The following is a 24,557-nucleotide window of genomic DNA, read 5'->3' on the forward strand; positions in this document are numbered from 1 at the left end:
ATCCGAGGAGCGGACAATGTGGTCACTGATTTTCTCTCGCGTGTTGGTGCTGTCACAACCTTAATTGACTTAACGGATCTACCTCGGTTGCAATCGGCAGACCCCGATACCATGCAGTTAATTTCAGACCACAGCTCCTCTCTCCAACCGGTACGCTCTACTTTCCCTGGCATATCTGACTTAGTGTGGTGTGATGAATCGACTGGTACGTTGCGGCCATTCATTCCTAAGCCCCTTCAACGCCAGGTCTTTGACAAACTACACACATTAGCACACCCCGGTGTCAAAGCTTCCACCCGTCTGGTAGCTGAACGGTATGTCTGGAGAGACATGCACCGTGACTGTCAGTCTTGGGCAAGGGCATGCATGGTGTGACAACAGAACAAAGTTTCCAGGCACACTTCTCCACCCCTTGGCTGTTTTGCCCAACCGCCAGGCCGGTTTCACCATGTTCATGTCAACCTCATAGGCCCTTTGCCCCCCTCCGAGGGTTTCCATTACTTGTTTACAGCTATTGACAGGATGACTCGGTGGGCTGAGGCTGTGCCTGTTCCGAACGTTACCTCTGAGACAGTAAGTCGAGCATTCTTAGATTTGTGGATCTCTAGATTTGGCTCACCTGTTTACCTCACCACTGACCAGGGGCGACAATTCGAGTCTTCAGTTTTCTCTGACTTATTTAAAATGCATGGTATTGTCAAAATTCATACTTCTGCATACCACCCCCAAAGCAATGGGCTTGTCGAGCGATGGCATCGCACCTTAAAGTCTGCCCTGCGTTGGCATGACTCACTATGGACAGAGGCACTGCCCTTCGTGCTTCTTGGCCTTCGTGCGACTTTCAAGGAAGACCTCAAGGGTTCCGTAGCCGAGTTTGTGTATGGCCAACCTCTGGTTTGCCTGGAGAATTAGTCACTCCCACCCCACTTCCACGGCCCTCTGAACGCCCTTCACTTCTCGAGCGGGTGCGCTTGCACTGCAGCAAAATTCAGCCGCCACCCCCAGTTGCTCATACACCTCCGCGCGTGTACGTACCGCGCATGCTAGACTCTTGTGAGTAAGTGTTTCTCAGAGATGACTCAGTCAAAGCCCCGCTTCAGTCGCCCTACAAAGGTCCTTACAAGGTCGTCAATCGCTCTGAGGATAACATGGATCTCCTCATAAAAGACTCTGTAACCACGGTCTCACTCAACCGAGTGAAACCAGCTTTCATTGAGCCTCAGGTGAACCTCCCTGATTCTGTCCCTATTTCTCCCACTCCTGCTTCGAGCGGCCATCAATCTTCCCACACCATGCATTCAGGTATTGATTCTCCACAGCGTGCTTCTCTGCCGAGCACTGCTCCTTCTCCGCATTCATCTAATTCGAGTGGCCAATCTTTTCGCGGCTTCATTCCTCACAGCCCTCGCAGTCAAACTGCCAACCACTCGGATTCTACCATTGTGTTATCATCTTCGTGTGACAGCTCTTTGTCACGCCGTTCAACCCACGCTGGCTCCTCGTTGCCTTCAGTCACGCTCCCTCGTCTGTCAGCTGATCACCCGAGGTTATCTCCTGCGCAGTCCAGTGCACCTGCCACCCCCCTCTCAGCAGATGCTTCCCCCTGCCTTGGATTTCCCACACCTCCCTGCCTCCCTACCATTGCTCGTACAGGTGCCATCCAAGAATTCACAACACATGTGCACCCTGATGACATACATAAATTATCTGTTGTCGTAGATGGCGATACGGTGTGTGTGGTACTCTCGTGTGACAATATTGAGGGAGGAAGTGCAGAATCTCGTGTAGTGCGCCGCTTTAAATTGAGCAGAAGTGCTGTGTGTGGCAATTTGTATGCCTTTGTTAGGCCTTCTGGCAAGGTGATTCTCCACCTGCCGGCTGACGAAGTGCTACACCTCCACGTTGTCTTCAGCCGCCGGTGACGCTTGCTGACTTCACCGTCGACGTACCAGGTTTCACCCCCCCGGTCTCCTACCAGTCGACTGCTTCAGCCTGACGCAGAAGAACTGTACGTTACTACGTTACCTTGCTAACTTATCACCCCCCCCCCCCCCATTCACAGGGATGTACTCCATACGGTGGGGGGAGGGGGGGGCTATGTGGTGTAGAGCACCATAAATATCGATATTTGATCTGTGCGTAAGTGTGCTATCTTTGAGGAGATGGCTTTGGGCAGGATGTTGGACGCTAATGGCAGTTAGCCTCCGGACTTGTATCTGTGTAGAAGCTAAGTGTGAATAAATCTGTATCTGAGAGAATTCTAGTGGTTTACCTACAACTATTCAATATTCCCTCAATTACTAATAAACCATCTAAATTCGCGAAGAACAGTGATGTTCATATGTACAACACTAGAGAAAAAAATGGCCTTTCCTATCCGTTATTGAAGCTGTCAGTTGCTCAAAAAGGAGTACATTATTCAGCAACAAAAATCTTTCATCATTTGCCCAACAACATAAAGTGTCTGGCAGGTAGCAGACCAAGTTTTAAATCTAGCTTCAAATGATTTCTTTTGGACAACTCCTTCTACTCCATGTACGAGTGCCTGTTTCAGAAATGGTAAAGAAAAAAGTACCTCTAAATGTTGTTGCATGTGTAGAACTAAAACTTCCAGTAATATTAATATTAGCACTATTCATGTGTGTGTATGTATCTTGTCATCTGACTTGTTCCACATCATATCGATAAAATAATCGTGAAAATAATCTACGGAACATGACATAACTAAACTAAACTAAAACTAAACTTTCATGAGATACCATTCTTGATCCCATAGCCGAACATAAACATGATGAAACAACATAGAAATTCTTACGTGTCAACCAGAACAGACATCATACATATACATAAATATATACACCTTGATGGCCATTAAGATCCTTTCTGTGTGGATGCAATTTCACAAAATCTTGCAGAAATAAGCATGAGGGCATGAGCAATGAGCATACTGGATTTAGGCCACTACTTACATAATGTGTAACAAATTGGGATTTAGGGTTGGACGAGAAGAATGCTTGAATAGCCACAGCAGTTAAGGTACTCAAAAGCAGGAAATCTGGGTTCAAGTCACAGTCTGGCACGAATTTTCAATTTTTACCACTGAATTCATTTCAGTGCCTGATTGGGGCCGTCGTCAGAATTTCTATTTCATTCCATCATGTACATGACTCTATGAATTAGTTGAGAATTTGATATATGCATAGTTATCAATTCACAGTTTGTCTTTTCAGGATTTCGGCACTGTAATACTGTTTTGAACAGACAACAGACTATTCTGGTTGCTAATTATAGTATTTTGTTACTCGAAAAGTTAGGAATGTCTGGCAAAGATATGCATGTATGACACATATCTAATTCTTCTTCTCCTCCCCCTCATCCTCCTCCCCCTCATCCTCCTCCCCCTCATCCTCCTCCCCCTCATCCTCCTCCCCCTCATCCTCCTCCCCCTCATCCTCCTCCCCCTCATCCTCCTCCCCCTCATCCTCCTCCCCCTCATCCTCCTCCCCCTCATCCTCCTCCCCCTCATCCTCCTCCCCCTCATCCTCCTCCCCCTCATCCTCCTCCCCCTCATCCTCCTCCCCCTCATCCTCCTCCCCCTCATCCTCCTCCCCCTCATCCTCCTCCCCCTCATCCTCCTCCCCCTCATCCTCCTCCCCCTCATCCTCCTCCCCCTCATCCTCCTCCCCCTCATCCTCCTCCCCCTCATCCTCCTCCCCCTCATCCTCCTCCCCCTCATCCTCCTCCCCCTCATCCTCCTCCCCCTCATCCTCCTCCCCCTCATCCTCCTCCCCCTCATCCTCCTCCCCCTCATCCTCCTCCCCCTCATCCTCCTCCCCCTCATCCTCCTTCCCCTCATCCTCCTTCCCCTCATCCTTCTTCCCCTCATCCTTCTTCCCCTCATCCTTCTTCCCCTCATCCTTCTTCCCCTCATCCTTCTTCTCCTCATCCTTCTTCTCCTCATCCTTCTTCTCCTCATCCTTCTTCTCCTCATCCTTCTTCTTCTCTGAGGACCATGTTAATTTGTGTCATCTTCATTTCTTCTGGTTTTTATTACTGTCCAATACTATTTCATTCTCATACTTTTGCAAACTTCTGTGCTCTTCCATCCATGGTGAGTTTTCCCTGGGTCTAATTCTGTCCTGGACATCTGTGCCAGGCTGAATTTTTATTTGAAAGTCACTCTGCAGTAAATCTGTTTCTTGTTTTCCTATTTCTACCACATCACTTTGTACTTTTATTATCTACTCTACTTTGGTCTACTTATTCAAACAAAATAGTACTATCTGATGTGCTGACCTTCCCTGTTCCATTCCAAGGATGCCTCCTTAGAACATCCTCATTCTTTATTCTTTTCCTGATGATGTCCCAGAGTCTCCTGATGTGGGCACACATTCCTGGTTCACCCATCTTCTACACTGACGTTCTCCTGTTCTTCAACGTCCGAATTCCTTGTGAGAATCCGTTGTTCCATTTCATTATTTACATAGTGTAAATTCTAAAATTTTACATAAAGTTTGCATCTTTGTATAAAAATTAAAACTGATTTTGAATTTAGCATCATATTAAGTTACCATACGTATGTGGGAAAATTTTAAATTTGTTTAACAAGCATAAAAATTATTATATTGAACTTAACAAAAGTAATGAAAAAACACATATTGATGATAGTAAAAGATATGTTCAAAAATGTTTTGATTGTAAGGACTTCAGACTGAAATATTAAATAATTTATCGCAAGGAATCTGTTTTGAAATTATACACTGAAGGTTTTCACAACCATTTGTCATATTTGCTGGTGAATCTTCCTGGTTGTATGGTTGTGGTCCATGAAACATTTTTTTTCCTAAAATTCCATTCAGAGCTCCATTGGACACTTTCAGAGGCACTCCTAGTTCTTCCGAGTTTCACCAACAAATGGATCGTCCATCAGAGTGTGACGTGAAAAGGCGATGTGGTCAAAACATTTCAAGGTATTTATGCGACTCTCTGACATACAACCCATCAGTCGGCAACACTCAGTGGAACCAGGACCATATCACAAAAGTGTTAGTATATGATAAAATCAATTGTGACTGATAGTGTTACAAAGAAATGGAGAATAAGAACTTCTGATGGGATATAAATATGTAGGTGGAAGAGGTCACAAGGTAGTTTGTAGTGAGTTTTTGGTTGCTGGCTTATTTAATGTTTTAGTTTGATTTGCTGCAGTCTGCCTGGATGGTATGATTTTTGCCTTGCATATTATAGAGTAATTTGTGAGAAGAACAAACTCACCTAACTACCAAAGCTAAGTATAGTAATTTAATTTTAACATTTGCTACCTCCATCACTGGCATGTGGATTTCAAAAATATTTTTTTGTGTAATTATATTTAGTCACAAAAAATTTAAGTAAAATTATTATTTTTGAATATATTTTGATGGAGTAGTGATGTTAAAACAAAAACTGTATGACAATTGTGCTGCTTGTACACAAGGGAAATGTCACGTAATTGTTCAAGTAGCACATGTTACTGTGTCTGGCTCTGCAGCAGCACATAGGAAAAGCTCTGAGTTGTTTAACTGCAGATGTTATATGGCTAACACCAGTTACAGCAGCAATGTTAAGCACAGCCAAAAGCATGGCTGTGATGCGCAGTCCTACACAACAGCCAATGGACACCAATAACTCACAGAAGATTGAAAGGAACCTGCTAATTCACAGCCTTGTATTTGCAACCAATGTAAAAGATTGAGGCAAGGAAAAGTGCTGTCATGAAAGGTGGTGGTTGGTTTTGTTGCTGCTGTGGTTGTTACTGTTGTGATCCCTTTTTCAGCATTCATTCATAGCACCACATTTCAAAAGCTTCTACTCTCTTCTGAAGTGCTTGTCATCAATACTAGGCCACACTTTAGACCAATACCTTCAGAGAAAGATTTCCTAACACTTAAAATTATACATTGACGGAAAAAAAATCACAACACCAATGACTAGTTGTGCAACACAAATTAAAGTTGGTAGCTGTGTTTCTACATGTGAAAGATGATGTCTATTCAGATTTCACAGCAGTCACATAAGAGTGGCATTAGTAGCACCACTATCAGGATGCAAATCAGGTTTGCTTTAAATACATGCTGTAACAGTTGTAAGTGTTAGTTGCCTTTGAGAATGGATGTGAAGAATGCCTTTGATGTGGCAAAGATGATGATATCAGCACCTCACTGAGTTTGACGAGGTCATGTAATAGGGCTACGAGAGGCTGTCTGTTCCTTCTGTGATATTGCAGAAAGACTTAGCAGGCATGTAGCCACTGTATACTACTGGCAGCAATGGTCACAAGAAAGTACAGTCACAAGAAGACTGTCTGTACATTGAGTCCTTTGACGCATAACTGCAGCCAACTGAAAATAACCTTTCACTCCTTGTATCTTATCCATGCTACCTTCAGAATTTCAATGAGTGTCTTCCAGTCAACTGTGTCAAAAGTATCCTCTAAGTCTATAAATGACCCTTCTTCAACCTATCCACTCTGAGCCTGGCTTTTATGAGTTTTTTCTTTCTTCTGTCAATATTTTTTTCATTATTTTGTAGGCATGATGGTTCTGTAATATTCACACCTATCATCAACTGCCATCTTTAGAACTGGAATTACTACAGTCTTCTTGCAGTCTGAGCATATTTCATCTGTCTCAGAAAGAATAGTTTAGTCATTACTGGCTCTCCCAAGGATTTCAGTTATTTTGAGAGTATCATTTACTCCAGGGGACTTGTTTGCACTTAGGTCTTTCAGTCCTCATCAAATTCTTATCGCAGTACCTTATCTCCCACCTCATTTACATCTACTTCCCGTTCCCTTTCTATTGTCTTCAACTTCATTTCCTTTATATACCCCTTAATATCTTCCTTTCACTGTTTAGCTTTCCCTTCTTTCCTTAGTACTGGCTTGCCATATGACCCTGAAGTTCATACAGTTCCCCTTTCCTTTTCAAAAGAGCTCTCTAATTTTCCCACAGGCAGCCTCTACTTCTCCCCTATTTATGCCTGCATCTACAGCCTTTGCATTTTGCACTTCCTGTCAATCTAGTTTATTACACATCTGTATTCCCTTTCGCCTTCTTCATTTGCTGGATTTTTATATTTTCTCCATTCATCAGTTAAATTTAATAACTCCAATGTTATCTAAGGACTTTTACTAACCCTAGGCTTGTTACTATGTTGCCTTCCATATTTCTTCTCTCAAAGCTAACCATTTGTCTTCTATTATATTCCTTTTCTACACATCTCAAAACAATATGTTCACAGTTATGCAAACTTTCTCTTTTTTAAATATTTGTAGGCCACTGGAATTCCCTACCAGAACTAAGAGAAACAGGATTTGCTGCAGAAATAATAAAAACTTGGTTGAAAAAGGGTAATAGTTATCCTACTTTGCAAGACAAACCGCATTCCCCAATGGTGCAGGTAATTTGTGATACAAAACACCTGTTAATTTGTTTGGCATAGTGCATGATCCTGTAAGTTGATTATCCACAATTTCTGCCACAAATGGGTACTAAAGCAGACCTAATACCTTGTTTTCATCATTGCTGAAAAACTTGCATACATAGCTATAATGACAATTTATTATCTTTTTTCAACACAGGATTATATGGCCAGCTGGTTGCAACTAACTGGTAGGTACGTTAAACTAGCTTTCAACACCTACTAGGGGTGTCTTCATCAGAATGAAATTTTGATAAAGCAAAAAATTACATTGCTAAGAAGCAATAGTCAGAATTTAGAGCAGCTATGTTCAAGTCATAAGGGAAATGAAATGTTCCAACCTTTGCGACCTGTGCCCGGCTGGGAAAAACATAAGATATTGCTCTAAATTCTGACCATTGCTTCTTAGCAATGTAATCTTATGCTTTATAAAAATTTCATTCTGATGAAGACACCTCTAGTAGGCACCGAAATCTTTAACGTACCTACCACTTAGTTGCAACCAGTTGGATGTATAATCCTATGCTGCAACTCGTATATGATTGCTGAATAACAGCCTGTTCAACTGTACGTTAATTTATTATCTCACTCAGTGTTACATAATAACAAACCACCACTCTGTATCTCCAGTTCGAACAAAATGTCATTCTTTTCAGAACACAGCGTCTTACACTCATCCCACTAACCAATAAATTTGAGGTGCTATCTTCTACTGAAACTGAAATTGAAGCCACTGAGACTCACTTCAACTGCTGGTAATATTTACCTCTTAACAGAAACATGCAGAAGAACTGCTACTTAAGTTTAAAATAGTTGGCCATGCAACTTGATCGATTTGTAGTTAATAGAACAGTTCACTACAGAAGGACCCTCTGTGGTACACATTCACTGTAAAGAAACAGAGACTATTGTGTAACGGGTGTAAGACAAAGCATACAGTTACAGATAGTAAGATTATAAATAAAATGCATTTGGCTGTCGAAAGAGCAATGTGTAAAGCCTTCAGTGGCGGCTCTTGAAGAATATTGTAATAGGATCTTTCTCGAAACCCAAAGAAGTTCTGGTTGAATGCAAAGATATTAACTGTGCCAAAGTTAGTGTCCAATCACACACAGATGAGGCACGAACTGAAATTGAGAGTAGCAAAGCAAATGCACAAATGCTTAACTCTGTTTTCAAATGTCCCCTTACAACAGAAAACCCAAGAGTATTGTCCCAATTAAATTTTTACACCACTGCAAACATGAGTGAAATACATATTGTGCCAGTGGCATGGAGAAGTGGCTGAAATCACTCAAATTAAACAAAGATCTGGGCCCCATTGGAATCCCTATCAGATTCACACTTACTCTGCAACTGAGATAGACTGTCTTTCAACCATAATATACCATAGAGTCCCCAAAGGAAGAACTGTTCCAAAAACCACTGCCCAGTCTCATTGACATGCATTTGTTGCAGTATCTTAGGACATATTCTTATTTCAAATGTAGTGAGGTATATCAAACAGGATGGCCTCCTCCACTCCAAACGGAATGCATTCGGAAAACATTAATCATGTGAAAAACCAAACTCACACTTTTCTTAAGACATCCTGAAAGCTGAGCATCAAAACAGTGAGATAGTTGCAGTATTTACTGACTTCTGAAAACCATCTGACTCAGTACCACATCTAGAGCTGTTAATGAAAGTAAGATCATACAGGGTATCAAGCAACATTTTTAACAGGATTGAGGATTTCTTTGATGGGTGGATGCAGCATGTTACATTAGATGGATGGTCATCGACAGATGCAAATATAACTTCTGGTGTGCCCCAGGGAAGTATGTTGGGGCCATTGCAGTTCATGCTGTATATTTATGGCAGGCAACATCAGCAGTAATCTTGGACTTTTTCCAGATGATGCAGTTATAATGAAGTACTGTCTTAGAAAAGCTGCCCAGTATTCAGTCACACCTTGATAAGATGGCATAGTAGTACAACAATTGCCAACTTGCTTTAAGTGTTCAGACATGTAAAATTGTGTAATCTGGCATGATGGTATCATGGCTTTAGAGCTTTCGTGTACCACTCACACACAACTGAGCATGCAAGAGCATGGTAGGTGCCTTCAGAAGCTCCAGTCCTTCATACTTTTGTCTCAGGGTTATCGTCTTCTCCTAATAACACTCACTCATCCGTATCTGGCATGCAAACTGTGGGAAGTCTACTGCAATCCCTTATTTGTGTTGAAAATATCATATACCTGTACATTCTTGGAAGATGCTGCTGAATGTTTTTTCAGGTGGAACGTGGTGTTGAAGATGTCACTCATTGTACATAAAATATGCCTGTTTGTAAAGGCAATTAAATAATCCATAAGAGAATACCATGTCTGCCATTGCCCGTGTGGAATAATAGGGCTCCATTTCCCATTTACACTGTTCACACTCCACTGAATCACTAACCTTATTCTGATATCTACAGACCCTGATTTATGAGGTGGTTGTACATGCAACTGTCTGACAACAGCATGACAGAGGACTAATAAGGAGACTTTATGGGCTGGCTCTCTTTCATTTTCTTCATATTTATATGCGTTTCAAGCTCAGTGCAAATAGATTACTTTCCTATAACAGCATGACCCAATTCTCAAACAAACATGAAAAAAACTTTCTCTGGAAACTAGAAAATTCTGGGCACTGTTAATAACAAAACATATCTGATGTGTTGACATAGCCATTGGTAACCGAGCACATATCATGAAATTCTAGTAATCAAAGCTGCTGGATCAGATCTCATTATCTGCAATATTCTTTTTACTTTTCCATAAATTCCAGCCTTATTTACAAATAAAAACATTAATAAACAACTAATGAATCACATTTTTAAATGCAAATATATCTTTATTTTTCATTACTAATGGCGTGACAATGCCAGTACTGACAATGAATTGACATTTAGTGAAAATTCTAAAGAAAATACTTTCCTCTTCATGGAGATTGAAATATATTTTTTTCATTTAACAATAAGCCATTTCACATGACAATATTAAATTTTAATTCATTTTCACAAGACCAGTAATTAAAAATGACTAGATATTATATTTGTTAAAAATATGATTCATTATTTCCTAATTAATATTTATATTTAATAATAACTATAGAATTTAAATAAAAATATTTTTAAAAATTTGCATCTAGTGAAACTTGAACCAGCAACTTTACAACTGCTACAATTCTCAATACTTACGTTACTTGATTATAAATGTTTTGTATTCAAAAGTTTTCAGAAATCTTCTAATATTCAAAGATGATTTTATTGAGTTGTTTTTTTTTTCTTTTTCTTAAATATTGTGTCATAATGCTTTAGGAAACTGACGTACAGATAAAAACAACCTTAAAATCGTACAAGCATGAAGAAAATCAAAGAAGGTGTTGTATTAACACGATTTACGTAGTCCGTCGCACTTCACATAGTGTAGAACGGGAACTGTCTGCTAGGCATGCCCGATGTAAAACTGACTGGGCACGGCCCATGCTGCCCGAGTAGTTGTAGTTCCGTCGGTAGAGGGCGCGGCCGAATTCTCGTGTGCCCTCTGGTAGACAGGACTTTACTTGCGGCAACTACTGTCCGGGGCAAGCCGTGCCAATGTGCGCCTCCCGTGATCTTTCTCGTGGCTACTGCACTCCTCCTCCTTGGGGGGGGGGTGAAGCCACTGTTATCCACTGCTTCGGAAGGTGGAGAGTCGTGCAGGAGCGATGACCACCACGTCCGTTGGAATGCTGGTGTCGAGGGGATCTGCCAACCCTCGAGCCGGAACCTTCAAACATGGTTGGAAGTGACCCACACGAAGAGGCCCCCGTCGTCCCACCACCGGAGCCCAGGACAGAACGGGTGACAAGCTGTCGAACTCCGGATCCCATTCCAACTCGGGAGGGGCAAGACCCAGTAGTGTGGACAATGGAGTAGGCATGACCACAGGTGAACCAGCCTGCTGAGAATCCGAGCCTGCGAGGGGGGCCTGCTCTCGCCGGGGCATCTCTAACGATGGCGATGCCGGTGCTAGAGATACTGGAGGCCGCCAAGGCTGAGAACCATCGCAGTGTGGCGGAGTTACAGGTGGGAGGGGTGGTAGCGTCCCCTGAGAAACCAACACAGGTGCCGGCAATGGGGAAATCGGTGCCTGAGGGGTCGGAGGGTGGGTGCCCAAACATGGACGTAGCTGATTTTGGTAATGACGTACCTCCTGGTCCCCCACCTGCAAGGTATAGAGCCGGCAGCCATTGTGGCTCAGGATCACCACTGGTATCCAACATGGATTGCGACCAAACCCACGTGCCAAGACTGACACACCCGGTGGAAGCCAGGTACCCCATTTTGCAAAGACTGGCGAAGACCAGGCCGGAGGAGGTGCAGCAGAGTCCTAGGTGGGCCCCTGTGGAGGAGCTCTGCGGGACTGTGTTCTCCCATCGGTGTGGTCCCGTATGCCGTCAGGAAAAACGTCAACGCCTCCTCTGCAGGAAATCCGTGCACATACTTTTTCATCTGCGTCTTAAATGTGCGCACCGTACGCTCTGGTTCCTCATTCGATTTTGGATGAAAGGGGGGAGAGCAAATGTGCCGTATACCGAAGTGCCTACAAAAACCCTGGAAGGTCTGCGAAAGAAACTGAGGTCCATTGTCCTATACCAGGGTGACTGGCAGACCTTCCACAGAAAAGATTTTTGCGAGTGCCTGGATTCCAACTTCTGAAGTGGTTGAGGAGCAGCGAACCACATATGGGAATTGAGAATAGAGCCAAAAGCCATTGAGAAACGGGCCCACAAAATCTATGTGAACACGTTCCCATGCCTGGGTTGCAGGCAGCCATGAGAAGAACGCTGACCTGGAAGACGCCTGTCGGCTCGCACACTGGGAACAGGCAGCCACCAGTGGCTCAATTCCTCTGTCAATACCGGGCCAGTATACATGTCTGCGAGCCAAAGTTTTAGTACAGGAATCACTCCAGTGCCCTTCATGTAATAACGTGAGGACCTCCCTTCGCAAACTTGCAGGAACAACCACTTGAGGAGCTGTATCATCGGTAGCCAGAAGGAGAACTCCTTCCAAGACTGGGAGGCGGTCTCATAGAACAAAATAATTACAAAGAGGGTCCGAGGCCCGGCCTGGAGGTCGGGACAACCACCCCTGCTGAATGAGGAACTACTTGCTGTAGAACCGGATCAGCTGCCGTTTACCTGGCGACTCTAGAACTAGTGATTGGGAAGCCATCAACCGCTTGGCGGGACACCGCATCTAAATGGAAACACATAATCTCCTCCCAATCGGCCTTAGGATCCGGGCCCACTTGAAGACAGGAAAGAGCTTCTGCATTGGCATGCTGTCCGGTAGGGCAAAAATGAATGTCATAATGGTACTTAGAGAGGAACAAGGCCCAGAGCTGCAGTCTGTGGGCCGTCCTATCCAGAATCTGAGAGGTGGGGCCAAATAACGATATTAATGGCTTATGGTCAGTGATTAACAAACTTCATGCCATACAAGAAAGAGTGAAACTTGGAAACAGCGTAGACAATGGCGAAAGCCTCTTCTTCCACCTGGGAGTAATGGGTCTGCGCGGGAGTAAGAGCTTTAGACGAAAACGCCAGTGACTGCTCGGAGCCATCCGCGTCGCGATGGGCCAGGACCGCCCCCACCCCACAATGCGAAGCATCTGTAGTCAGGACCAATGGCTTATTGGGGTCAAAATTAGCCAAACAAGGCGCTTACATGGCGAGGCCCTTCAACAAGGTGAACGCTCGCTCGCATGCAGGCGACCAATCAAAAGGAACACCCTTGTGCAGAAGGCAGTACAGGAGGCAGGCTATGGTGGAAGCCCTGGGAATGAAGCAGTGGTATTAGGCAATCTTGCCTAAAAAAACTCTTAACTCCTTCAGTGAAGCGGGCAGTGGAAAGTCGGCGATACCTCGGACCAAACTTCCTAGTGGCTGGACGCTGTGCCGAGAGATGGTGTAGCCCACATACTCAATAGACGGTTGGAAGAAGTTTGACTTATGCAGGTTGCAACGCAAACCTACGGACCTGAATTTGAGAAAGAGAGTGCGAAGGTTGTGCAAGTGTTCCTTCGCGCTGAAGCCTGTGACAATTATGTCGGCCAGGTAATTAATGCAATGAAGGATTGTAGACATGATGTGCTCAACATAACGCTGAAATATCGCCAGGGCACTGAATATTCTGAAGGCCAACCGCTGGTATTGGTAAAGGCCAAACGGGGTGTTGACGACTGCCAGCCGTTTGGAATCCTCATCAAGTGGTATCTGATGATAAGCCTCCGAAAGATCGATTTTCGAGAAATATAAGCCTCCCGCCACGGCAGACAACAATTCATCAGCATGAGGCAAAGGATAGGTGTCCACCACCAATTGGGAATTAATGGTGGCCTTGAAATCGGCACAAAGACGTAATTTTCCCGAGGGTTTCCTGACAATAACGAGGGGCGAAGCCCACTCACTAGCAGGAATGGAAAGAACGACCCCTAGGGCTGTCAGCCGGTCTAGCTCTTCTTTTACATGAGAGCGGAGAGCCAAGGGGATCTGCCTCGCACATAGAAAACGCAGGCGAGGCGACGCCTTCAACATTAAGTGAGCTTCAAAGTCTGAAACACACCCCAGGCCCTCCTCAAAGATATCCGGAAAGTCAGAGATCAAAGATCCCAATGATCGATAAGGAACGTCTTCGGAGACTAACTGTACGGTGTCAGCGATAGAAAAACCGAAAGCTTGAAAGGCATCCAAGTCAAAAAGGTTAGCGGAGCTCGCATCACTGACCACAATAAAAGTAATAGGCCGAGTGACTGATTTGTAAGTCACGTCGGTAGTGAATTGACCCAGTATGGGAAGGAACTGTTTACCATAACCGTGTAGACGCCAGTAAACTGGCGCCAACGGGGGTGACCCGAGGTCGGAGTAAGTTTGTGCATTCAACAAAGAAACTGCCGCGCCCGTATCTACTTGTAGTTGTAATCGGTACGACCGAACCGACACCTCGATAAAGAGTTTGTGTGCCGATGCGTCGGGAGCCTGGCTCGATTAAACTTCCTGAATGTTAACGTCCACGTCCTCTGTACCTGCTTCCTTCGATTCTTTTGAGGCTGAGCGGCAAACTTTAGCAATGTGTCCTTTTTTTTTTATTTCATTTGCGACAAACGGCCCAACGCTGGGGGCCCGCTGACCGATCGTGATGTATATTGCACGACGCACAGGACGGTAACAGGGGCCGGTGGCCAGAACTCTGTTTACACGCCGTGCGGGAGCGGCCATAACGGCCGGATTGTACCACTCGCACGTCGTCCACCCCGGACGCAGTGGACGCGGCTGTGCCGCCCTGAACCACCACGAAATGCTGCCGACGGCGATGTTCATACGCGTCCCAATGCTCCGCCGTCTGGTCATACGGAGGAAAGAGAGGAGGGAACAGCGCTGGAGCACACTGCGTGGAGAGCAACGCCGGAAGCACTTGTTTCGTGGTGGCCATGAGCTCCCTCTGCTGCTCGACCAAAACCCGCACTAACTCCTCCATGCCGTGGATAAGCTGCGAAATCGGAACAACGACACAACACGTGAAAGAACGACCCTACTCGTCGCCAATTGTGTAGTAACACAGTTCATGTTTTCCATCGCACTTCACATAGCATGGAACGGGATGTGTCTCCTAGGCATGCCCGATGTGAACTGACTGGACACAGCCCGTGCCGTCTTAGTTGTTGTTGTTGTTGTTGTTGTTGTTGTTGTTGTTGTTCCGCCGGCAGAGGTCACGGCCGAATTCTCGCGTGCACTCTGGTGGACGGGCCTCTACTTGCGGCAACTACCGACCGTGATGCGCCGCGCCGATGTGCGCCTCCCGCGATCTTTCTGGTGGCTACTGCACAAGCCTTTTCACATGAATCATCTGAGTACAAATGACAACTCCACCAATGTACTACCCTTTTATACTTCGTGTACACAATCCTATTGCAATCTGTATTTGTGTTTATTGGTATCCCACGACTTTTTACCACCTCAGTTTATATGGCTGTCAGCAACACATCAATTGTAGACAGGGCACAGGGAGCATGACTCACCTCCAAGTCAGTCTCACTCACTGCCTCCTCATCCTCCATCTTCTCTATACTCAATACGCTAGGTCCGAGAGTAACTTCTGAAGATGAAAATGCCTGGAACAGTTTCAAATAAATGCATCATAAGACAACCAAAGTAAAACATACATTGCAGTGCAGCTGAATAAAATCAGGTGATGAAGGAAATAGAGCTGGAAATGAGACTAATAGTGAGTTTTGTTATTTGCACTACAAAATATCTGATGAAGGCTGAAAATGTAGACTAGCTACAGCAAGAAAATAATTTCTGTTAAAGAGGAATTTTTTGACATCTAATATAAATTTAAATGTTACAATATCTTTTTTGAAGGTGTTTTACTGGAATGTAGCCTTGTAAAGAAATGAAATGTGGACACAAACAGTGCAAGCAAAATGCTGTTGAGGTGTGATGCTACAGAAGAATGCTGAAGATTAGGTGGGTAGATTAAACAGGAGGCAATGATTCAAATTAGGGAATAAAGAAATTTATGGCACAACTTGACAAAAAGAAGGCATCAGTTGATAGCACACATCCTGAAGCATCAAGGAATTGCCATTGTGCTAATGGAAGGTAATGCCAGGGGTAAAAGCTGTGGAAGGAGAGCAAGACATGAATACAATAAGCAGATTGAAACGGATGTGGGTTGCAGTAGTTATGCAGAGATGAAGATGCTCATGCAAGATAGACTGATATGGAGAGCTGCATCAATCCACACTTCAGAATGATGATCACCACAATACACCTTCGGGCAAAAGATGGGCTACAACAAAACTTCAGGTGAAATCCCAGAGAAATGTTCAGAACATTTTTCCTGTTTTTATACATTTTTATGCTGTGACCAACCTTTTAACACCAACTTGTTACACCAACTAAGATGGTGTTGCTGCCAACATTGTATTTAAGTTCAGGTTCTTTAGTATGGAGGATCTGAGAATGGTTGCTAGTCACCAGAAACCAGTAAACATCAATAAGCAATTGTATTTTATTGAGATTGCAACCGTTAAAAATTTTTAACAAATCACATTTAATTTGTTATCCATATCCCAATGCCTTAAAAATGATACTGCACGTGTTCATCTTTTCCAAAGCCATTCAGTTAACTTCACAACATCCCATTTCCAAATAACACCTAAGTACATGTACTACTTCTCAGGTGGTGAGGCAGCCCAGTGTAAAATGTGGAAAAATTATGGAAACGTCACTTTCACCAGAGTTATTTCAATGTCGATGCAGAGTGGCATTTCTCTGTCACATCACATGGGAAAGAAGCAAGTGATGTTATCACTGATGCCATCAAGAAACTTGTCAATCTATAGTGCATCTACAACTCTCAGGTAATGACACCTACACAAGTTTTTCAATGGTGTTCAAAGAACACAACTGATTTGGTTGCTTGGTTAAGAGACCAAACAGTGAGGTCACAATTGCCTCGGCCAAGGAGTAGTTCATCTGGAGTTGGAGACATCTGCCAGAAATTTGATCAAATTATGAAAGTATGTAGGAGTGGTAAAACTTAAGTACCGAAATAAATATTGATGCAATAGCAGAGAAATAATTTAAGGAGAATTTTTCAGAGCAGTATGTACGTGAGAGCAGGCATGGGATCTCCAAGAGCTCTTCTGTGGTGAGAGAAACTCCACATGCCTCTGACCCTTGCCTATCTGATTAAGGGCAAAGACAGAGTAAAGAATGCTCTCTAGTTGCGAGATCCATAATAGTAAAGGTAAGAAAGCTAAAAATGTAATGGACATCAATTGGACTGACAATAATAAAACAAGATCAGACAAATAATCAGATCAGTGTGTGGGTGGGGCCCAATAATATATTGTGTTGCTTTCATTATAAAACTAAAAGTTGGTGTGAAGAAGGATCTCTCCTTCCAGAGTGGTTTTGCCAGATTTGCACAATTGCAGGCCCTCAGGAGTTACACTTTGTTATTCCTAGTGGCTACAATAACTCCCATAAGAAAGTTTTGTCCAGTTCACCAGACACCAGAAATGAAACTAACAAGGACCCAGGCACACACACACCCTGGAGATATCACACAATTCATTCCATGCATGGTGGATTTCATGTGTCTGAATGTTAATGAAGATATCAGTGAGGTTACAGTTAGCTTCCTACATCCTCAAAACCCTTCACTTTCATGTATACAGTCTGAGAAGCCTGATATCATTACTGTGGACAAGATGGACATTTTAACATAGGCTGATGTGAGAATAGTAACAGATCAAACATATGTTCTTTTAACAAAAGGTGCACAAATAGTGGTGTGGTATGTCCTGATGATTGTGTTTCTTTTTGTAAATCTGAACCCCTCCACCATGCCTTCCACACATGTGTCTGGGATGATTAGATCATGTTTTGCATCACTGAAGTTCAGAGGTCATAGTCTGTTAACTTGCATACTACAAACGCTGCCCATTGCACTGTTCATGTAACTACCTTACTGTCGAATTTCGAACGCACCACACTTTAAACAGTTAAAATATTTTTCAGTACTTTATGTCATGTTATTATAGTCTGCATACAATTTGTATTGTTTAATTGCATCACATAGCTGTAGATATTAATTTACATCTCTTAATTCAAATGTTAAACCAACTTGATTTTGTATTATGTTGTATAGTGTAACATGAAGATGCAAACATATTTTTCATCAATTTTGAAGGTGACATGTTTTGAGAGATTACTGGTCAAAGGTAAAGGTCACTGACCTTACTTCTCTACATTGCTTGAAAATGGCCACAGTGCATATCATTTGAAAGCATGTTCCAAGACCTTTCCAAAATTACCACTTAAACAGTTCTACCACTCCTGGAAATGAATTACACTCATTTTTTTCTGTAACATTTGTCAAATGCTTTGCAAATTTTCAGAATTCTGGGCAGCTACTTGTAATACTTCAGCTACTGTTCTTTAATTTGGCACTTTTCATTCCACAATAATGTCCAATACACACACCAAATTTTATAAAAAACAGAAGAAAGTAAGATTGGCACCTCTGATGATTTAACATTGAATGACCCCTATCCAAAGTTTAATGTTGTAGGAAAGGTTCATTATTGTATGAAAATATATTTTTGAGAGTGACACCAGCAAGCTTCTACAAAACCATGAAGAGAGCAATATTTCACCGCAGGTGAAGGAAACTCTGAAAGACAATTGGTTGCATGTTCAAACTAGGTTGCTAACTCTTATGGCCATACATCCATGCAGGTCCATGTTCACAGCTGTACAGTCTTGTTTCAATGCTAGGATGATGATAATGTACTCTAGTAATGGTGACATTGCAAAAAGTCTGTTATGTATGCATGGAATGGCAGGTTTCAGCAACATAGATATTCTGTACAGGTAGAAACCCCTTCAGAACTGAGTGGAAAAGCAACTTTGCAAGTCAGCAGCAAATGTGGTAAATTTTTCATTTTGGTCACGACTTTTTGCTTCATATTATTTTAAAAAATTGAAGCTAGTATATCTGACAATACATTAAATTGTAAAAAATCAGTTTCAACCAGACAAACAAGATGCACATGCCTCATTTTAAACTTAAGATCCAACTAGAAGCTTCATATGGCCAAATGCATCACTTTTGATCCACACTGATGTATCTGAGGAAGACATTAGTATAGGCATATAAAAACTCCAACTACCTGTTATAAAATTCCTTCAATTACAAACTAATAAAGAACTTACATTCCTTCATGTTGGTGCACTGCAAAAAACAGTCCTTGCACATGAAGCTCTGAGGACAGATTTGCATTTGAGTAACATGTTTGATAGCATGTTTTCATCTGCCTGCTTTGGACAGTTTCTGGTAACAGCTGTTACAATGTCATCTCACTGCAGTTGCAACCAGTTCGTGATTCCCATTCATTGGTGTCTCCTGAACATCATCAATCGTGAATACATTTGCACGAGCCTCACAGAAAGCAGTGATACCCATTTTTTGTTTTGTAACTTGTACATACACAGTATGAGCATTTACAATAGTAGTACTGAACAGTAATTCAAAGGCCACTTTGTGGTATCAGTTCACTGACTTCTTCAAGCAGAAGCCATAAGTATTCGTTTGATCTGAAAGATCAATGACAGGTTAGGCTGCATTGTAATCCACAGTTGCATTAGGTGTTTCACTTCACCTCTCTGTTTTCACTGCCACAAGCTCTTTGCTTCATTGTCAAAAAATGATGTCCCTCTTGTCATGTCACTTTCTGCCAACCACTTTTTCATTGTTTCCCACAACTGCCATTTCACTGTTCTTCAAGAGTTTTTTGGGATAATAGGTTTTGGATACCGTATCCTTTTTTGAGGAGTGTTCCCACCAGATGAGTTTGCTTTTCTAGAAGAATGTGTGCCAAGTTCATAGAAGCATAGAAGTTATCTATAAAGAGTGTCCTTCCAGAATTCAAATGTGTTTCATTAACTCCAAAACAGTTGTTGTTTTTAGATCTATAGCATTAACTTCTTTCCACAACACACTTTAACATTCCAACTATATCAACCTACAGCACAAATTCTGTGTAATTCCACTCCATATTTAAAACATTTTCCAAAAAAATGCTGACAAAAGCATAACCTTACACAAAACGGAACCATTGTTTCATCGATACAAACAGCTTTACCTGCAGTGAAAGCTTCCTGGAATTTTGTGTTCAAAATTTCCTGGAATTTTGTGTTCAGATGAATCATAAGCTTCCTAATTTTGAACACCTTGTCACGTTCATCTATGTTTTCATTGTCACAAAAATATATGCAACATAGCAGTAAATCAAACATATTTCAGGACATAGTAGAAGACACCTGGTTCTCGTAAAGTGGATTTTGCTCAAATAATTCTTCATTCTTGGCTTATGATCAAGCCCCATCCACAGCAAAATTCAGATACATTTTCTCAAATCATCAATGCTTATATCACTCCATAAAGTCAATCTTGATAACAGTAATACTATCTCTGCAGTTATTCCACTAACAACATCATAACAATTTGTTTCCTTTACTGTGAAATCATACATTTAGTTATATACAAAAAATTGTAAATATCAATGACATAAATATTTGTAAGTACATCGCCCAAAAGCGCATTGTCTACTCCTCAATTACCAGAAAAAAACTGTTTAAATTCTTTTCATCAAACAGCCACAAAGTCTTAATGAAAACAAGCACTACACAATGCCACATATGAACAAAATGTATATATATGGCCAGTACCAGCAAGGAACATGTACCAACACTATACCATAATAAGGTAACAACTGCCAGTCATCCAGTGCTGCCACTACAGAACTGATATCACAGAACTTTTGGCAATGGCCAGCAGAGTGTGGTGCCCATTTGCTTTCAACACAGCTGTGCTCATATATGCATCACAAGCAAATATGGCACCTCGTGTGATTGAATATGATGCACTCAGCAAAAACGGAAATACTGATGTGCGTTATATATAATGCACATGGCAGTGAAAGTGTAAAGTTATGACAATGTTTTGGGGCACATCTGTGTGACAGACGGCGGTGGGGGATGGTGGGAGGGGGGGGAGGGCAGAAAAGAATAGGAGAATAAGAGTAAAGGGAAGAGAAAAGGCAATATGGGGGATGCTAAACGATGAAGTACATGTAGAAAGAGGAAGCAAAAGACTGGAAGGCACTACAATGAAAATGGTGCCAGATGGAAGAAAGGGAATGATGAAGATGTTTGGATTGAACTGTGTTGAGCAATACTTCCATAAGAAACATTTTTCACTGGTACATATTGTGTTGTTTTGTATTGTATTCTTTACCAGTCCTCCTCATCATTTTTGTACAGCAAGTACGTTATGATATTCGATACATCAGATTTTTATGACATTCTAAACATTCAAAAGCAATCACATACACTTAAACCTTAACATTTTCATCATAGCAGAAAGTAGTAAACACGCAGCTGATCTACCAGCTCATTTACAATTGATGCAACTATTTCACACCATGAAATATCTTTACAACCTCTCTGCTATTAACATATGTTTTTACATTAATAATGTACACATTTAGGTTTTAGTGTCCTAGATACTGAGTTATACAGCAATCACTCTTCTGAAGTAGGTAGGCTCAAAAAGATGTTTTAAATGGTGACATATTAAGTACTAAGTGGAAGAAAAAATATAAATTTACAAGAAAAATTTCTCTCACAGATCTCAGGTTAAATGGCCCTGATGAATGTGGAATGAGTCAGCTAATCTTAAACATATTTTCATTAAAGAAGTAATAACAAACTTGTCAAAACATGTAAACATACAATACTCTGAGCTGCATATGAAAATCCTTAGGTCATTGCAGCCACACAGCATCAAACAGAAAATCAGGCTACTGCACTTATTTACACTGATCACATTGCTGCACTGAAGATATCCACAGGTTTTATATAACACTCAAATTATTTGATATTCTTAATAATATATATATACATAAATCACTTCTACTAATAAATTCATGAATGGAGTAGAAGGAATTGTCTTTACATAAATCACTTGGCTCCTCTTAAACTCAACTTTATTAGTAGTCAAGTTTTCTTACAGCTAGTGGCAACTTAGAAAATGTCTGATCCTGAAAAATTGATGTCTTTTTGGACCATAGCTAGTGACTTTAATTATTTATAAACAATATGCTTATTTCTAGTATTGATTTCCAGAACTGAGCTATTGGTTTGGAAAATATGAGATAAATTATTTATGCATAAATTAATAAGCAGCAATGGACTTATTTGATATCTTGGCAATAGACTTCAACCCTACTTACAGGGGTCATAATTAATTAGGAGACTGAGGAAACTGACAGGGGGTTCAACACAAATAAAAAGAGGTTAAAGATTAACAGTGAGATGTATTCTACCAGATTTAAAAAACACAGAGGCAAGAATATCCACCATCTGATGACCTAATACTACTTATATAGGAGGAAGACAGTGACAGCGACATCAACCAATTACTACGGAAATTAATACTTGAAACTATAAAATACCTTAAATGCCACCTAAACTACTAATGTGCTGGAAAAACTTGTATGCATGTGGGAATTTCTAAAACACTATAGACAGGGCTGTATCCACAAGATAATAATTGAGTGGACTTCTTACCACATGCCTGAAGATATCTCACAGCAACTGCATGACGTAGTAGTGTTGACAAGCAAGTGCCTTAGTTAAATAACAACAGTAATGAGTTGCTCTGCTCTTCCATCCAGATCCAAGATCAAGCATGTTCTTGTGGCTGACAGAGTTATGCCATGTATAACAATAAATTTTGATATTGCTGTAATTATGTAATTTGTGAGTATAATGGCTTAGGAGTATGTAGAAGTAAGACATTCTGTGTCTGAGCATCATCAGATAAATATTTTCCCCAAAAATTGCTATTTTACAAAATTTTACATCCAGCAGTATTCAAAAATACACACCTGTAATTTTGATAATATGTGTAATTTGATGAAAAAATCTGATGTACAAATCTGCTTTAATCTTAGATTTTTTAAACAAAATATAAACTTTAGACTAAAAGTAACAAAACAACACTGGATTATCCACTATTTAGGTGTAAGCTACAATACAAAAATTACAGCACCATATTTTATTTATTTATTTACTTACACGTCAAGTTCCATAAGACCAAATTGAGGATCTAATCTCCAAGGTCATGGAACGTGTCAGGACATGACAATACAACATAAAAGCAGTAACGTTTAAAAATAACATGTTTATGAACCCAAAAAAAGTCGAACCATAAGTTTCAGTAAACACAGTCAACAATATAACATAAGAATCAGCTTAATTTTTCAAGGAACTCAATAGAATGGTAGTGACCCATGAGGAAACTCTTCAGTTTTGATTTGAAAGCACGTGGATTACCGCCAAGATTTTTGAATTCTTGTGGCAGCTTATTGAAAATGGATGTAGCAGTATACCGCACACCTTTCTGCACTAAAGTTAAGGAAGTCCGATCCAAATGCAGGTTTTGATTTTGAACGAGTATTAACTAAGTGAAGGCTCCTAATTCTTGGGAATAAGCTGATATTGTTAGTGTTCAAAACCTTCTGTTTATCAATCCAGTACCTGACATAGAAAAGAAAATATAGCACTTTCAGTTGTTAAATGACTTCTAAAGCAGACCTGTACATTTGATAGCAAGTTTGTTTGCCAGTTCGTCAAATGAAGTGACTGATGTTAAAAAGCCATTACAAAGTCAAGTAAGCCATGGATTATTAATGGAATTAAGATATCGTGTAAGAGGAAGAGGGATCCGGCATTACTTGCTTACTACAAAAGATACTGTAATATTTTAAGGAAAGTCATTAAGAAGTCAAGACGCTTATGTGTTCTGACAGAAATTAATAATGCGGATAACAAGATTAAAACTATATGGAATATTGTCAAGTGAAAGACGGAGCGGCCTGACAGTGCACAGCATACCATAGCAATAAAGCTAAATGATGATGTTGTGAGTAATAATTCACAAGTTGCAAATATTTTTAACAGTCACTCTCTGAATGTAGCAGCAAAAATATGGTTAAAGGGTTCAGCTGAAGAAGCAAAAAAATATGTTAAAAATGTCTTCCCCAGGACTTTAGGCCTTTAGAAATAGCACCAACATCACCCACTCAAATTAAGGGAATTCTAAATATACCGAAAAACAAGAGCTCATGTGGTGTGATGTAGTCTCTAACAGAATTTTGAAGTGTTGTTCAATTTAATAAGCGGAGTCCTTAGTGATGTATGTAATGCATCACTGGCACAAGGAATTTTTCCAGACATTGAAATACACAATTGTCGAACATCTTCATAAGAAACGTGACAAGAGTGACTTAAATAATTATAAACCAATCTCATTGCTGACTTCATTTTCTAAAATATTCAAAAAAGTAATGTATTCAAGAGCAGTCTCACATTTAAGTGAAAATAATTTACTCAGCATGTCACAGTTGAATTCCAGAAGGGTTACTTGACTGAGAATGC

General features: G+C 41.3%; 1 protein-coding gene across 1 annotated transcript in view; it reads right to left on the reverse strand.

Annotated features, from left to right (window-relative positions):
- Positions 1 to 3,350: 3,350 nt before the first annotated feature.
- LOC124722159 (spore wall protein 2-like) overlaps positions 3,351 to 24,557 on the reverse strand; it is a 64,850-nt gene continuing 43,643 nt past the window's right edge. Inside the window, exons 3-5 of the mRNA XM_047247362.1 lie at positions 15,557 to 15,649; positions 14,847 to 15,027; positions 3,351 to 4,003 (exon numbers count right to left, since the gene is read on the reverse strand). Of these exons, the coding sequence (XP_047103318.1) occupies positions 3,351 to 4,003; positions 14,847 to 15,027; positions 15,557 to 15,649 (927 nt within the window). The remainder of the gene's footprint in view (positions 4,004 to 14,846; positions 15,028 to 15,556; positions 15,650 to 24,557) is intronic.

The sequence above is a fragment of the Schistocerca piceifrons genome, chromosome X (assembly GCF_021461385.2).
Source record: "Schistocerca piceifrons isolate TAMUIC-IGC-003096 chromosome X, iqSchPice1.1, whole genome shotgun sequence".
Lineage (NCBI taxonomy): Eukaryota > Metazoa > Arthropoda > Insecta > Orthoptera > Acrididae > Schistocerca > Schistocerca piceifrons.